Here is an 18298-nt window from a genome sequence, read left to right as displayed (position 1 = left end):
TTGCGACCAGTTCTTTTGTGAAGGATTTTGAACCAGCATTGACGGTCGTTCTGCAGATTTAGTCGCCTCTGCTTGGCTCGATACAACTGACATGTTTGAAGGGTGCGGTTCTATGCAGACGACACCTCGCTTTGTAATGGTAATCATTGTCTGGCTCACGCAGCGCGGCGAAACTGTAAACGTTGTTTGTTTTTCCGCAGGGACTTTTTACTTTGTCAATTAATGAGCATTGTGCGATGCGATTCTTATAAACCCAAAAGATTTCCTCCCATGCAGGCGCTCCCCCATTAAACATCAACATAGGTAACAGTGGAATATATGGCGCAGAGGTCATTTGTTTTTAATTAGCGTGATTAATTCATTTTTAATTTGATTGGCCTCTTTTTTTCCACTATCTGTCTTTCTGTTCCTGCTTCTCTTTTATGCACCACTTAAACTGTGCTCCTGATTTTTTTCGGTTGCGCCTATTGTCTCGTTCATCCCTCTACCTTTTTCTCCTCTAATTTCTGTGCACTCCTGTCTGGCTTTTCTTTGCTCTCGTCTCATTTGAGAATCATTGAAATCAATGGGACAAAATGGAAGAGTGAACCTTTCTGTCAAGGCTGAGCGAGGGAGTCAAAGAAGGGCACCCACCCCTGAACTCCCCTCCCAATGCAACTAATTGCCTATAATTACACCGACGACTGCCACAGAATGCAAATCAGTCGAGGTCCAAATGCCTAATCCGCACTGTAAATCAGTTTCATGTCGGTGTGTGACTGAGCTGTGCAGAGCAGCGAGCACAATAGCATCAATAATATGAGTACAACTACTGAGGTATGAAAGTGATGGCGCTGTTTGAGCTGATGTCGCCTGCGTTGCATCGATCATTCGCTTGAATGTGCGCTCGTGTTAAGGAATCTATGGCTGTTACAGGTGACAATTCAGAGGTCTTGTGCTTACGTGATTTCTTCTTTTTTTTTTTTCAAACCCTCAGGAGGAATATTCGAATCCATTGAGAGTGGGCCCTCCGGAGCAGAGGAACTAGCCTTTAAATTTGCCTTGAACACAATCAACAGGAACCGCACATTGCTCCCCAACACCACACTGACCTATGACATCCAGAGAATAAACATCTTTGACAGCTTTGAGGCCTCCCGGAAAGGTGAGTCAGGAGGTATGGGAGGGATGTTGGGCAGAGCTCCACCGTGAGCGCTGTTTTTTTTTTTTTTTTGTACTTCATCGCATTTGTGTGAAATAGTGATTCACACGAAGCCCCCTTGAACAATCACTGTACTGTCCGCTCGCTTATTTGAAAGTCAAATTTATGCACACTTCTGTGGAGTGCCCTAAGAAAATCCCCTGCTAGTGTGAAAGCAGGAGAGGGGGAAAAAAAAGAAGTAATATCCAATCCGTGTACACTATTTTACGCTTAAAATTCCCGTAATATAACACATCACATTTGATGGATGCACCATTCATCCGGCGTCATGCAACACTACGCCTCAATAATGATGCAAAATAACCACCATGTCTAAAGTGTCTAAGAAATCTCGATTTACTGCTCACTCTGAAGATAATTATTCAGTTTTTATTATTAAATCGAGTTGTGAATGAACAAACAGGGTATTGATTCCAGACGCAGCCATAAAGTCAATTTGGTATTCTTTTCTCTGATTCGTACCATCGAGCCGCTCGTACAACCTGCAACGGCAAAACATCCACAAAGACTTGACGTTCATTTGCTGAAATAGACTAATTTACAGTGTTTACAGTCACATTGCATGAAAAGATAAGCGTGCATACACATAAACGACGGCTTGTGGAGTCTTAAAAACGACTATTGTTTAAGCTTGTGTCGTTACATCTATGCTTTTATTACAACACATATGTCATACCGACCAAACAGGGTGCATCTTTACCAACCTCTTGTTTGTATCTTGCACAGTTTGTTATTTATAACTGCTTATTGCATTGAATGGGATAGCACCTGATTTCGTTGTGCTTTTTTTGGTATTATGACATTAAATGGTTCTGATTCAGATGTAAATAAGAGGCAAGATCTTGCAAAAACATTCCTCCAAATCTGTAGCAGTTTAAAAAAATCTACCTTTAATTCTGATTATAAACTGTATTGTGGATATTATCGGGCAGCTATTCTGATTTTGCATTAGAAGATTTAACCCTCACCTGTTGTTTCTTTTCCGTACCAGCATGTGACCAGCTTTCCCTCGGAGTGGCGGCCATTTTTGGCCCCTCACACAGCTCGTCGGCGAATGCAGTCCAGTCCATCTGCAACGCTCTGGGAGTGCCCCACATCCAGACCAAGTGGAAGCATCAAGTGTCAGACAACAGGGACTCGTACTATGTCAGCCTGTATCCCGACTTCTCCTCCCTCAGCAGAGCCATCCTCGACCTGGTGCACTTCTTCAAATGGAGGACGGTCACCGTGGTCTACGACGACAGCACAGGTACAGGTACAGTCGTGTTGTCCGTCCTCGTCCTCCACCCTCCCGTCTGCTTTGTGTGATGATGAATGTGCTGATTTGTTTTTGAAAAAAACCTGCAACGTTCACCCTGCAAAGTGTCCAGAAAACAAAAAAAAAGGAGGCGCCAGGTGAACTACAGAAAGCAGCACTGCTGCACAGAGTTCAGTGAGTGCTTTGTAACCTGTCAAGTTAATTCAGAAATCAATAGCTTACTGTTCTGCCTCAGTCCTCCAGGTGCTGCCCATGTCAGTCTTCCAGGAGAGTGAGCAGCAGCATAGAAAAAAAAAAGAGAACCACATTACCCAGAATGACCCAATGTCTCTTCAGATTAATGCAATGCAGAATTGTAGTATGTGGGCGCTGACAACAGCCATTAATAACACACAGAGACACTTGATCTCTGAGGGTGGCTATCAAATGTGTCTGTGAGCCATTCCGTCTATCCTGTGACTTTGTAGAGTGGCTCATAATATGCATTATAAAAGGCGAGTCGTATTTTAGCCGGAGTACTGTGATATTTTTACGAGGTAAAGTGTAATCACTCCGCAGAAGATAACAATATTCAAATGCTTATTCACGGTTTACGAGCTGTTTGGCGTGATGTGGTTGACAACTAAATGTAAGTAAATTACAGCGTTAGGAGGGGATTTAAATTGTAGGCAGGTTGCTGCCTAATGAATTTACTTGTCTCGTAGCTGACATCCTAAATTGTGCCTCTAAATAGATATTTAAACCCCCTTTCTGTAGCTAATATCAATGAAACTATTACTTTGGAGCCGTTTTTCTTCCTCCAGTCCTTCCAGCTGTGACATACATTCCTCCTGCAGGATTCCAGCACCTGTACGTTAACCTCAGACGATATCCCGGTGACTCGTCCCACTTGCCACATTATTCTGACTCATCTCCTTGACCTCTCTACGCTTCCTGCCTCGGAGCTTAGTGCGTTAACACCCTCATTCTCCGGCGAACTGTCCCAGAGAGATGCCAAAAGGTGACCTCTCGCCTCTCTCTCCTGGTGTCAGATAGGAGGGGCTCCTCCTCCGTGGAGCATTTCTGCTGTAACACACCTGACGCCCTGAAAAGTGTGACAGCTGCAGAGTCCGTGTTGCTCCCCATCCCACCCTCTCTCTCTCCCTTCTACCTCCCTCTTCGCTTCCACCCGGTCTCAGGCTGTAATCACACAGCTTCATGCTCCAGGGCCCCGCACTGCTGATTGGAGCCTATCTGACGGCTGGCAGGAAAAACTATCGGAGGGGATAAAATATTCACACACAGCCGTTAGAAGATCCAGGGGGAAAGTCTGAAGGCATTAGCCAGAGTCCACAAACATCTACACTGACAGTGTTTCCCAAACGTTGAGCTCCCTTGACAGGTTTTTTTTTTTACTTGCTTAACACCTCCCAAAGTGTCAGCGCGAACAAAAACAGGGAGACGCACACATGCCCTGGAGTAGGGATCTATTGGGATTACCTGAGGAAAGCTCTTGGAGGTTCAGTATTCCTCCCTACAATGGTACTTTTCACAACAAGACCTGCATGTTCCTATTTCACACCAATCTTGCTATAGGCCTCGGGGAGACCCAGCCCCACTCACAGTAAGACCATTAAACTGCTCACACAGCACTTCATTTCAAAATAAAAAATAGGCTGAGCTATCTTAAAGTGGTTCCACAGAAAAAAAAAAAGAAAAAAAAAAATCCTATCTCTCTCCAGTTCCCTCTCAAACTACCCTCTCTGCTCCATCCATTTTTATACCCATGACAAGTAATCATCTCTCCCATCAATCCAGCCTCTTTCATCCCTGGACTCTGAAGTTCTTTACTGAGGGAGAAACTCATTGTAATCTCATCACAGTATCTCCCGGAGAGCTTTCTACCTGAGCGTGTGGTCGAGAAATGAAAGGTGAAGATTGTAGCTCAATATGTGACGGCGGCGGCGTCGGGCTCCCTAGGGGCAAGTACAAGCTGGGCAAACAGAGCCTCTCTCATCAGAACACATCTGAAGTGCGCGCGAGAGAGAGGCAGGAGAGGCGGGATTGACCACGGCTTTCCATCAGGATAAAATTGAACCTATTCCATGCCACTGTACGGTATCATGAAAGACACGAGCAAATCAACATTTGGGAAGCTTCTGTCGGATTGGAAGTTTTTCCGTAGGAGGGTGCAGATGGAGGTTGGTTCTATTTTGTGCTTTTTTGTATAAAAGAGTGCAACGTGCTGGATTGGTGTAACATTCTCTTGATAGGTCTGTAGCAGTGTGTTTGCTTGCCAAGCATGAGTAGGAGGATCAATAGACTGTGGATTAGGAAGGCATGCATATGAGCCTTTTTTTTTTTTTGCTGCTGAGAAAAACCTGATTCCAGTTGGTTTTTCCATGGCCTCCTTAGAATCTCAGATACTTCAAAATGGCGGCAGATCAAACACAGCGTGTTGCCGCATCTTTAAAATTCCTCTTTCACGCTATATGTGTCCTCTTTGTCTGCAGGTCTCATTCGACTGCAGGAGCTGATCAAGGCGCCGTCACGATACAACATCCGTTTGAAGATCCGACAGCTGCCCACGGAGACCAAGGACGCCAAGCCACTTCTGAAGGAGATGAAGAAGGCGAAGGAGTTCCACGTCATCTTTGATTGTGGACACGAGATGGCTGCCTGGATCCTGAAGCAGGTACGAGTCCACCGTAATGAGCCATGATCGCTTCTTAGAGTCACTGCGACGGGGGAAAAAAAAAAAAAAAAGGAAACCCAAAAGCCATTAATAATAAATAAATGATAAGTAGCTGCGGAGAAAGAAAAAAAAAAAACGCTCATTTAATATTAAACACTTGAAGGTTCCATATTTTTTACCTTTAAGTACAATATGTACACAATTAGAGAGGCTCCGCTGATGGAAGAGGCTGCAGCATTTGTGCGTAACATCAGTAATTCTATCATCGTATTTCCTGAATTTAATTAAAAGCAAGTTAACTGCAGTCTCAAAATTTGCATAATTTCCCCTTATAGAGACACAGACTCAGTACTGAGTACACAGAGTCACTGTTCATTCATTATGTATATGTACTAAAACAATAAGATCATGCGTGTTCCCCTTATTACTCTTTCTCTCGTTAAGCACTGATGCAAATGATTTGGATACCTACTCTCTACTCTGGGCATCTTTAATCTCTTCGTAGAATATTGGATCTCTACTACTGGCCTATCATAATGAATGCTCTCCACTGCACAATAAAGTTTTTTTTAATTAGAAAGTCTAATTCAGCTCCCAGGCAAGTTAAATTCATTTAACGGAGGCACATTATTTATGAGAACTGTGGGGGGTTCTCATTGACTCCGAGTCTTGGAGTTCTCCATACCGCGGCGCGTCTACGGGAAAACAACACGAATGATTATTTATTAGGGAGAATAGTTAGTTGGTTATTTATTGCGTCATGCACATGTGAACATGAACAAAGCTCCTTGCGTTGCGCTGTAATCATCATATAATGAGCAATAAAATATGAAATGGACTCGGTTGTTGTCGGTGCTAATGGTAATGTATCTTAGTGGGATTGTGCGTGCAGGAATATTTGATTTTTTGGGGGGAATTCTGCTTCACAAAAGGCCCGAGGTTTATAGCAGACATCGGCGTATCTGAGAGTCATGAATTTCACTCCGTCCTGGAAAATAAAAACAGAAGCTAAATGAATACTTAGAGGCGTACTCCTTCAGTCTTTAAGTTTGTGTGCGTGTCGCTGTTCGTCGTAACCACCCACCGCTTCCTTGACTGCAAACAGCTTTAATAGTGTTCCCACTGAACATAACAAGGAAATTTTTAGAAGGTATTTTTGCCAACTCACATAGCGGCGGAGCTGTGAAATAAACTAAATCACATCAGCGCAAACAACATATTTTGTGTGAAAAACAGCTACTTTAAAATGTTTTGTCAAAACAGGCGATAAAAAGGGTGTCATCAGTTGGGGTTTTTTTGCATAATTTGACCCGCTTCTTTTTATTCTTCGTTATTACATAAAAAATCTCTTTCAGGTGTTGGTTGGATGGATTAGCTGAGACATTACTGCCTGCGTGGTGATACCATGACATTCGCAGGATAATAACTGTTGAATAAATCTATTAATCAGCCGCCGGTTCCAGTTAAAAACGTCGTAAATATGCATGTTTTCTTTTAACGGGGAAACCTTTTCCTCTCTCAGGTGCCTGTCTGACAAGTCTCGGGGTGGCTGTATGGGTTAAATAACAGCTAAATGAATAATTATAATGAATAGCAGAATATGCCCATTAAGCTGTTTGTATTTGACTTCTAGTTGCTGCCTGCTATTCATTTGTCCCTGCAGGCCCTGGCCATGGGGATGATGACTGAGTACTACCATTATATTTTTACTACCCTGGTGAGTACACTGGCATTTCGTTTATTTTTTTCTTTATTGACAAAATGCATTGATAGACTGTTATTTGTTAGATTCTTTATCCTTTCTCTGCACATCACTGTCCGCCTGATGATGTGTGGTTGGGACAGTTTCCTTTGCCTGGGCTCATTGGCGTGCAGACGCTCATCTGCTTCTGCTCGTCGCGAGACAAAATTCATCCATCTGTCTGAGTGTCGGATGGTAGTTTTTTCCTTTCCCAGAATAAAATTAAACTCCACTGGGAGCAAGATGAAAAAAACAACATCCTATTATTTTCGTTGTGTGTGAACCTGAACTCCAACCTGACTTCATGCTGATAACAAAAAAACAATATATTGTCTTGAAAGGCTGAGTCATTTTCTGTAGTTTATCCTAAATGCATTCTTTTAATTTCGAGGTATCGGTTGCGAAAGTTTAACTTCGGACTTCTCTCTGAATTCTGCGCCAACCTTTTTCACCCCACCTGGCTGACCACAGCCCTGAGTGTAGGAAACAAAAGCAGTCGGAGGTATTTTATTCTGACTCAGGCGGCGATTGAAGTTCTCCAAAGTTCTTTGATCTAGCCACTACAAAGATTGCTTGCTATGCTGCAGATGAAAAGCAGCACATCTTCTCTGAGCCAAGAGAACAGAAGACTGAGAGCTCAGATAATAGCCCTGAGCAGATGAGACTGTCACCCATTTGGTCCATTATAGCTCTAACAAACAAATGGCACGCTGTGTTGTTTGGAGCCCAATTGGAAAGGCTGAGGGAGAGGTTTCGAGCAAAACTGACCTGAAAAAGACATTTACCAGTGCAACAGGATATGTAACTACCCATCCACATAAGAACCTGGTTAGATGAAAGGGGGAGTGAGTGACAGCAGGTATGGCAGTGGGGAAGGGAAGAGAATAGTGATTATAGGGCTGTTTCGGCGGTGTGTTGCTGCTTGCCGGGATGGAAACATGCCTACTTTAACATCAGCCAGTGTTTGGCAGACCGGAGGCCGCTGTGCTGGCCTAAGCTGCCGTGTACTGGTACCAAGCCATCCGTGCTGCTTTCGGAATAGGACAGCAAACATTGACCATGGCACCCCCATTCTGCGTCCATCACCTGCTGTTGCTCTGTCAACTGTGCTGCTGCGTCCCAGAGACATCTGCCTGGTGAGATGCCAGACATGCTGTATGCAGGACAATCGGGTTGTCCTTTCACTTCCACATGATAGATGGCAGTCCACCAAGGCCTGCCTGTAACCTTGAAAGTCTTGCCTTAATCAAGGCTACTGCCTCAGCGTGAGATAAAACAACTCACGAAACGCCTTCAACCGCCTGCACCTTTCTGCTCGCGCGTCTCCGGCGAAAAGACGCCACTCAAACGACTGCTCTTAATTAGCGAGACGAGAGGCGTGCGACGCTGCACAAATGAAGATGAGAAAATCATTATTTCTGCAGAACCACACATCTTTCATCTTTATGCTTCCAGGACCTCTTCGCCCTCGACATGGAGCCGTACCGATACAGCGGAGTCAACATGACCGGGTTCCGCATCCTCAACACGGAAAACTCTCAGGTGTCGTCAATCATCGAGAAGTGGTCGATGGAGCGGCTACAAGCCCCGCCCAAACCGGACTCGGGCCTGCTGGATGGATTCATGACAGTAGGCTTAAACCCTTTTTTTATGCTGCTTACGTAATGCACGTTATGCTGCGCATGCAGGACATGTTTATAGCTGCAAGTGACCAAATCAATGGGGCGCCATATTTAAAGTATCAGCACTTTTGGGGGTTTTATTCTGCAAGGCACATGTTTTTTTTGTTTTGTATTTTTTTTTAAACACGGAATGATGTTTGTGAAGCTCCAGATGAGCGTTGATGAGACAAATGATTGCTTTGAAATGTACAGGAGCGATTCCAAAAGGGGGGAATAAGTGAGTGCCAGTTGTCAATCACAAGCTCAGTGGTGCGGGGCTCCCGGGGTGGGTACAGAAGCAGCATGAATGCCCTCTGCGTGGAGCTTTTGAATTGGTGCTCCTGGGTCTAAATGCTCAGTAATGAGCCGGTGTGAATGGTAATAGCCGTTTATCTGCCCTCCTGCCTCTCACAACTCTCCTCTGGGAGCGTGGCCAAAATATGACAATCTGTCAGTGTTCATGCAGAGAGAGGGAGCAAATTGGATGGAAATTATGGCCTTGGTTTTTTAGGATGGCATCCAAAAAAGCATGGGATAAGGTGATTTGAAAGTGAAAACGGGAATGGAGCTCGTCATGGACATTCAAGGTCCCTTTCTGGGTCTGTTGTTGTAAACAGTCAATTTACTCCGCCTCCCTCACAGCATCCTTCCTGAGAGACAGACACCTTCTTTTTTTCTCTTCTCCCCTCTTCTTTTAGCCAGCTTTTCTCTTTCTTTCCTTCTTTCTTTTTTTTTTGCTTGGCAGATTTAAGATCTGGTATCAGAAATCTGTCTAATGAAAGAAGTGTCTTTTCATCAAAGACTTAAAGAGAACCCTTTGAATTAGACCCAGTGGATGGTGTCTCTGCACATATCAATCACAGCCGCAATTCACTTCTTACATGTGATCAAATATGAAAACACACAATCAGTCACGGAAATAAATGTGTTTTTGTCGTCTTTATTTGCTGCACTCCGCTCCTTCATGTCTTGTTGGAAATACGCTGCGAACATACAAATATCATATCACATTTTACCTCAAGCAGCAGCGTATGCATCCTTTTTTTTTCCCCCATGTGGCACCGGAATGCAGGAAAACAAGCAAAGTAGTTATGTATGCAGAAAGATTAATGCAATTCACAAAGGGGTCAAATCGCTTCTTTTTTTTTCTTTCCCTTCCCCGGAAATTAATGGATATTAGTGGTGAATGTTGAAGTGATTAATTAGCATTGCATGAATCATCTTGTCAGATCCTATACTACATATTGACATATCTCACTGGACTGGAATCTCAGTTAAATAATAAATAATACTTCCAACGGCAGGCTTGACAAAGTGCTTCATTAGAGTGCTCTATTTATAAGTCCCAGGTCTGCTGTGTTTTATTCTTCCAGCCTTCTTTATAATGAGTGAATGCACAAAAAATAATAAAGTAATAATAAATGTATGAGCAGCTCTACTGATTTAAAACACATCCCACACCTACATAATGAACGCAAGGATTAAAATAACATTTGGTTTTTCTGTAACACAAATGTCTTTAATTAATCTGTAGATTTGACATTTATGCTGCGGCGCTCTGGGCAGCGAAGCCACCTTGAAGGATATCATTAAATTAAAGCGAGAGAGTGCTGCAGCGGCCGGTGCGTGACCTTCCACCCCCGACCCTCCCTCCAGCCTTTTATTTCTCCTCTCTCCCTCTTCCTCTCTCTCCCTTCCTCTCATGCCTTGTTCTTATTCTGTGCGATATAGAAGCCTTGCTGGGTTTTCTGGGCTTGTTTGCGCTCGGTGGCCAGGCAACAGTTGTGTAGCGATGGTTACCAGGACAACGCCGTCCATGTCACCTTGTGATTTCATGAAGGATTGATTGACTGAGATGGGAGGAGGAGGGTTGCAGCAAGAGAGGGGGGTTTGACGAGGAGGTGGAGGAGGAGGAGGAGGAGAAGGGGCAGGAGCGATCGGGGGGCGGGTGGGGTGAGGGGAGCGTCGAGAGGTGCATGCGATGTTTTTCCCTCGCGCCACGAGGCTGGCGTTAATGCAGGCTGGTGTATAATCACAGTGACACTCGGTGCCTTGGGTGAGGCCGAGTGTTGTCTCAGGGAAGGATGTATAATGAGAAGTCCTTCCCCAGACCAGGCGAGCTCACAGCCACGACCGCACTGATCCGCCGCCTCCTAACTCTGTTTGTCAGAGGTATCCTGTGCAACGTGGAGGGACGCATAATCAGAGCGGGGATGCTAATTAGTTTGTTTCATTTGTTTGTGTGTGTGCCGCCGATCTCATCTGTTTGTGTCAGCTCCTCGACCGAACCCCCAGATTAAGCTCAAGTCGTCCGAACCCTCCGTCCTGAGGTGAATTTGCAGCAATTAGAGACCTGCAACCTGCACACAGACCGACAGCCTCGGCAGCAGACAGAAATATTAGATGCTTTGTATCAAATCTGATTATTATTTCGTCTGTGTCTGCATATAATTATTGCCTGCAGCTAATGAGATATTTGGTTTTAATGCTTTGTTGTAATTTGAATTATTTTAAATCCCCATTCAATGAGCTAAGTATATACTTAGATTTAACTGAGGGTAAATCTAAAAACCGGTTTCCCTGTTGTATGCCTCCCCCGAGGCTCTAGCCCCAGATCTTTTCTACATCTGCATTATTTCATTTATGTCTACATTTCACTGAGCTATAATTACCAGCACAGAGAGCTGCAAGTTCTCTAGTGTCATCAACACAATTGAAAATTCCGGTGTAATAGCTCATAATAATGACTCTCTTATTAATAGGGAGCGGTTGTTTGAATAATATGTATGACACGGCGGGGCTGGGATGCTCTTCTAGTTCACATGGGACGCAGTTAAAAGCTTGTTAGACTAACACAGTCTAAATGAACTGAAAACACAACAAATGCGCTGAGATGCATGCACGCTCAGCAAACTTTCCAAGTGCGCCGTAATAATTCTAAATGAAAATCAGCTCGTGAAAATATCGACAACGCTGCACGCTGTCTTTTATACGCCCCCTAATAAGGCATAAAAATACGTTGTTTGGATGCATAGAACACACAGGAAAAGCTATTTAATAGAACCAAAATGCTGCCATACCAACCGTCCAGCATGGTGGTGGCAGCATTGTGCTCTGGGGCTGTTGGAGCTGGTGCCGTACACAGAGGAAATTAAATAATGAGAAAGGAGAATTACTTTCACTGCCTTCAGGAAAACCTAAAATGATCAGCCAGAAGGTTTGGTCTTAGATGTTCAAACAAGACAATGACCCCAAACACACATCAACAGTGGTAAAAGAAACGGCTAAGTCACGGTAGAATTAACCCTGTTCAGGACTTTTGGGGTCTTTTGGATCCAAAACTACGTCAGCTTATCAGAAAATACTATAAAAGTCTACAATGACTACCAACAAATCTTTTGCACATGTTCCTTCTTGGGGTCCAGTGGATCTCTAAAGACCTTCCACGTATGGAAACATGAAACAGGGTTAAAGCCTCCCCGAGGTAATGACTTAAACTTCATCAATCTGTGTCAGAAAGCCGACAAATTTAGTTTAACTGCACCAATTCTATCAAGAGGAAAGGTCAGAGATATCCCCAGAAGCTTGTGGACGGCTACCAACAGCACCTCGTTAGAGTGAAACTAGCCAAAGAAACTTTTACCAGATTTAGCTTTGCTGTTTGTATGTTTTTGACCTGGAAGATTTTGTTATATTTCCAGAAAACCTGTAATAAATCTAATGATTTAAAAGAAGAATTGAATTCATTTTCATTTTACATTCAATTTTTGCAACAAAAACATGTCAATGATTCCATCAGAGAAAATTAAGAGTTGTAGGAATCATTATAAAGCCAAGCCTGCTATCATATAGGTGGTCTTTACATGTGCTATACCTTCCCTACTAAAAGTTATAATCCTAGAGTTTTTTCCTAACAACATAAAACACACTGCCAAGCATTTTTCAGCAGCAGCTCTCCAGCGTATCTGTATTCTGTAACTGTCTCACCGTATAATTGTTAATGGCAGTCTGCCATTCCCCCCATGGGATACCAATCGCACGCAGAAGGGATTCACCAGAAGTGGTGCGTGCACGCACTGGGTCCTGTTTCACCAAATTCGCAGCGTGCCAGCTGTGATTTGCAACACGAGATAATTTCCTCCCTGTTAATTCTGACACATTTCGCTAACCAAGACAAACTCAGTGCCTGTGACCTGGGCCCGGCCGCCTGAGAGCCCTGCAGCACTCGCAATCATTTTCCTTCCTGAGTGACAGTCTTGTTTGTGATGCTGCCACCATTTTGCAACACGAGTGTGCGCAAATTCATTTGTCAAACAGGCCTCTGGTTGTTGTTGTGACGCTGGAATCCGGAGCGTGCATGCGTTGTACGTATAATGTGAAAAACAAGCTCGTTGCTCATCAGACTTCCGTATTAGAACTAAATGACTCGATGAATCCTCTCTGGCCCTGTTGCCCTTCTGCTTCTGAGACAGCGTCGCCAGTCAAGATGTGTTTTCTTCCTTTAGTGGTTGATGCCTTTGAGCCGAATTATTACCACAATGATCTTGCCATTACCGCCAGATCAACAAAGAGCGAACAGACAGATTTTAATGTAATGTTTTCTGTACAGATTGTGCCTTTTTAAGTATTTTCTGCTGAGTGTACTTCATTTCTATTTGGGCTCAAATTAGGTATAATGGGAGCAGGGAATGAAACAGCGAGAGAAAAATGGAGGGAGCAGGTTTGCTGAGAAACACACAGGAGTAGAGTGAGGCAGGGAGAAAGAGGGGAACAACACACACCTAGGTGCATTAACGAGCACTGCTGGGAGGAGACACCCACACACTGAAAGCACTCAATGCAGGAACCTGCGAGGTAGCAGCTCCGCTCTGCAAAGACCGTGCTTGTCATGCATGTTTTATGTGTGTTTGGACTGCGCGTAAGTGTGAAACACAATGAGCACATATTGTAAGATGTCTGGTTCAGCTCCCCCGTTTGGTAGCTCTTTGAACAGAGAGGACTTGGCTCCGATTTGTCCTCACCGGTGGGTTTGTTACAGCACATGGCTGCCTGGAAATCGTGCAAAGGGAAGAGAATGCCGACACATGAATCCCTTTCCCTCTGCGCTTCATTCATACGGCATTTCAAGCAAATGAGGGTCCTCAGCGTGGGCGTTGGGCCAAATTTGCTGCTCCCCAGTCAGTTTGATATTGAACAGAGGACACATACTGTAATTTTGCCTGATGTGAATCGCTGCATAAATAAACTTTACTGGAAATTAAATTCAGCATTTGGGGAAAGCTTTTGTTTGCTCCAACTGGCTCCACATTCTACCCTGCAGCTTGAAAAAAAAAAAAAACAGTTGCTCAATGCTCGCACATTTTTTTAAAAAAATATATATTTAGTATTGTGCAGCAGATTTCGTCATTCTGTTTGGTGCAGTGCCCAACTGATAAGCATGACTTTGAGCTTGTCACAAAAACAATATTATCAGCAAGGAACTCAAGTGCAGAATTGTAAAGAAAAATGTTTAGAAAGAAGCCCGTGTTGAGCTGCTGCACCACAGAGCTCTTACACTTTTATTTTTCACCTGTGAAATATCCACATCTGCACGTAATGTTTTTTTTAATAACCATATTTCCATAAATCATTTGTTCCATGAGCACGATCCTACATATCCTTTTTTTCCCTGCCTGGAATATATAAATATATAAATATATATATATATATATATGTTGCCTAAAAAATCCAGAACGAGCCAGTTTCCAATTAGCTGTCACTGCAAGCTGCTCTCCAGCACTTTGACAAACCCCCTCCTTTGGATCACATAGAATAGCGTGATGCCTCAATATTGCATTTGATATAGAACGGATGGAGCGAACAGAACGAGCTCCGCGCAGGTTCACAGGTTGGTTGCGTCCATTACAGCAATGTGATATCCCTCCCTCTGATCCCAGTTGGCAGAGGAGAGAGCCTTTTAAAGACAGCAACTGTGGAGAGCAGACACTCGATGCCCTGTGCCGGGCACCACCAGCTGGGCTTGGCACAGCATCAACATTATTAGCACCAGTGCTCCCTTGGTCCATAGAAGCCTTTTGTGAGTGAGAACAGGCAGGCAGAGGGAGAGGAGGAATTTAAATAGAGGATTTATCATCATTTTTTTCCCCCTTTGATTTTTTTCTCCTTCTGACGCATTCGACTTCAATGTCTCATATATTTATTGTTTTTTTCCAGACTGAGCTGCAAGAGGGGTAAAACTGGAGCAGTGCAAGCAAATAGGTTAAAATGACAACAAACAGCGAGATCAGATTCCTGAACAGTATCCTCCTATGCTGCGCTGCACACGTGCACACGCGGCCCAGACGTTCCTCGACAGTAATGCAAGCAGGCGCCTGCTGATGTTATATAGGACAATAAAAGCCTTTGCAATCAGGGACTACAACCATCATCAGATCACTATCACACAATCAGCCCCCGGAGGCCAGTGCAGGCAGCAGGAGCCGTGTGTCACGGTCACACTTGGGCTCAGGGATATTGGCTGGCCTTGGGATCTCTTGGCAAGCCATCGTCCTTCGAGAAGCCGGCCCTCCCACCTCACACGCACAAGCACACGCGTACACGCGTGTACTGTACAATACTGTATGTGCATACAATATGTAATCACATAAGTGGAACCATGCATTCAGAGCATGTAAACAGACAGACAGACGTATGCAGCACACACAGGCATGTTTCTTGCCTCTATTCTGCAACCTTTCTAAGCTAAATATTGCACTTTTAACTCCTCTGCATTTATTTAACACTCGGTTAGTTGGTTAATACTTACTTCTTTAGCAATTCCAGTTTTTAAAAACCTATAACGAGCACATAAAAAGATGACAAATTGCTGTATAGTACATTAAACATGACAAAGTAATTACAATTGGCAATCAGCTGCAACATTTAAATGTCATTTACTTGTATGAAAATAATCCAGTAATGAAATAATAATACTTGAAAATGGGCCATTCTGCTCAATGAAGTCATATTTAAAATATATATATAAATACAACAGCAGAAGTGCAAAAGCATGGCTGTTGTATGCACAGAGAACACCAGGAGGATTTCATGCTGCACTGCGTACAGTTATTGCAGTTCATAAATAACAAACAGTGTATATTAGCATCCAGTATCAGCATACAATAAACCAAAGATTCTCCTGTAGGACACGTTTTTTTTTTTTGTTTTTTTTTTGTGTTGTTTTTAATTGATAGCATCCTGCAGTATTCTGGAGAGACTCCTGCAAAATGGCCACTGTTTAGCAGTAACCCAGATGTAATTAACACTGGCTGTGTTGTTTACACTATGAATCAGGTGCGGACTGCCTCCATACTGCCTGCATGCTCCCCCTCTCTCCCCGTTTGTCTCTCTCCGGCTCCGTGGCCACCAGAGCCCACCAGATGGTAGCGACATACAGAGTAGTTTGAGCCCCTTTAACAACCCTCAGCTCCTTCTTCACTGCTCTCCAGCCAGAACTTGTCTTTGTCACATATGAAGTCGAGTTCTTAAGTGAGTCACAATTTAATCACAGCCCGGGCCTCGGCTCGTTTCTCGGTGGCTTCGAAGAGCAAAAGCTTTGTTATTGTGGGAATTTTGGGAAAGTGTTGCTGATGAACTGGGGGGGAAGATTAAACCTGCGGCGTGAGCACCTCGCCTCTTTAGCAAGACCTGGCTGGGGGTTGATGAAATATGAGGAAAGGCCATCATGTTAAACAGCCACTTAATCAGATGTAGGTTAGGCAGCGTGGTGTTAATTAGGGTGGACTCTGAACCGGACTGCGCTGCCAGCAGCATGCTGTTGCCTGAAGGGTCTGGTGGGACACGACGGCTCTGAACATTCGCAGCCTCTTTTGTCAGACTTAATAAAATAGTTGGGCACGGCATCACATTTGATGTTTTTTGTGTGCTGTCATAATCTGTGATATTTTTAACCGCGCTCGTGGCTTAGCTCTAGAGATGGCAGACTGTCAGCGGTTGCAGTTAAGTGTATCAACAACTTTTGGATGGTTTGCTTTGAAATTTCCATACAGACAGTCATGATGATCACAGAATGAATTGCATTAACGTTGCTGATCCTCTTACTTTTTTTTCTTTATCTAGCAGGAGGTCCAAAATTTGAATTTGCTCAATACTTCTAATCTAAATGGAATCTAAAGTAGATTTAAAAGTAAAGTGGGTGAGCATGGCAAACATTCCCGACTCAACATCATCGTGCTATCGTTGTCATTGTGATCACGGCAATGGTTTTAGAATTTAGCTCACGGCACTGCCGGTCCGAGCCCGAAGTGACTGTAGCCTCTTGGTCTGGTTATGAACTGAATTAATATGTTCTGAAAACCCTAAATCAGACCATCTTTGCAGGGAAAATCTAGTATGCAAGACTGTGTGTCTGGCAGTGGCACCAGTAGTTTGTTTGGAACAAACAGAGGAGGGACTAGGTAGTTAGCCTGAGCAGGCTGTGCATATTTGAACTGCTTCACCCATTTAGCTATGTAAACCAATTGTTTTCAAAGTTTGAAAAGGGTATTAACTCTCTCTCTCCCCTTCTGCCTTTATTCCAAAGTTCAAATATACAATTTACCGGCACAGCGAGATAAAAAAAACCCTGTGAGGTTAGAGCGATGAAAGAATAATTCTTGAAGCAAAAAGATCACTTAGACTTTGGTACAAGTACAATGTAAGGTCAGAATGGAGGTTTTGTCAACATGAAAGCATCTGTCCGGGTTTGATAAGAGCACTTTAATAACACTGCATCAGTACTGAATCAATATATATAGACACATTTTCTGTTCTCGCTCTCACCATTCCGGCAGGACCCTCTCTTTTAAACCAAAAAAAACTCTGCAGTGTAGTCCTTTATCCCCCTTTAAAGTGCGCTTAAATCTACAATAAAACCATGAATGTGCTTTCACATAAATCCAGCTACCATCAATGAATCTGTTACCCAGGAGTCCCTGTTGGAAGAAGCCAGTCTTACTTCCCTGTGACAAAAACCTCATTTAAAAAAAAAAAAAAAAAATGCAGCAAGCCTGCTCTGTTGCCTCAGCATTTGGAAAATGCAATGTGAGAAAGGGATTAAACCTCTAATGCACAAAAGAAAAAGAGGAAAAATAACAGCGAGGACGGCACTGGCAAATCCACACTCTGAGCAATGCTCGCGCACAGCTCAGTGAAATACTGTCGAGAGCAACTGGGGAAGGCAGAGGGATGACAAAGGGGATGAAAGGGAGGAAGAGACAGGGGTGAAGGGAGGAGGGACTGGGGCAAAACATAGGCAGTCAGAAAGAAAAAGACCAAGAGAGACAGAGTGGAAAAGTTACGGACAGAGAAAGAGATGGCAGTACACTGAGCCGCAGTCACCCAAGGGCTTTTTTTTTTTTTTTTCCTCCTCGCCAAAATGATCCGACACTGCCTGCTCTCCCCTCTCTGCTAGGAAACCTGAAACAGCCGTAATATGCCCCATAAATCACATATGTCACATTTCAGTGTTTTTCAACTCGCGTCTTTTCATTTTCTTGCAAGAACCGAACATTTGTGCAATTCTCAACGCGGCGTCTCGGTTTCATCACCCAGGGCCTCATGTAACACCAGAAATATAGGGCCGTGCAGAAAGTTTAGGACACCAGAAGTGGAGCGAGGATGCTTTCAGAAGTAATGCCGTGAATAGTTTTTATTTATCACTTACCTTCAAACAAAGTGCAGGAAACAGAAGAAGAGCTAAATCAAAGCGATGTAGTTTTTTCCT

General features: G+C 43.7%; 1 protein-coding gene across 1 annotated transcript in view; it reads left to right on the top strand.

Annotated features, from left to right (window-relative positions):
- LOC103374173 (glutamate receptor ionotropic, kainate 2-like) overlaps nucleotides 1-18298 on the top strand; it is a 57615-nt gene that overhangs the window by 17087 nt on the left and 22230 nt on the right. The window contains exons 2-6 of the mRNA XM_008304214.1: nucleotides 977-1144; nucleotides 2193-2456; nucleotides 4952-5133; nucleotides 6797-6850; nucleotides 8330-8503. Coding sequence (XP_008302436.1) covers nucleotides 977-1144; nucleotides 2193-2456; nucleotides 4952-5133; nucleotides 6797-6850; nucleotides 8330-8503 — 842 coding nt within the window. The remainder of the gene's footprint in view (nucleotides 1-976; nucleotides 1145-2192; nucleotides 2457-4951; nucleotides 5134-6796; nucleotides 6851-8329; nucleotides 8504-18298) is intronic.

This window comes from Stegastes partitus, unplaced genomic scaffold (assembly GCF_000690725.1).
Source record: "Stegastes partitus isolate 25-593 unplaced genomic scaffold, Stegastes_partitus-1.0.2 Scaffold2167, whole genome shotgun sequence".
NCBI classification, from domain to species: domain Eukaryota; kingdom Metazoa; phylum Chordata; class Actinopteri; family Pomacentridae; genus Stegastes; species Stegastes partitus.
Note: the sequence above shows the minus strand (reverse complement) of the source record. Positions and strands in the feature narration are given on the sequence as shown.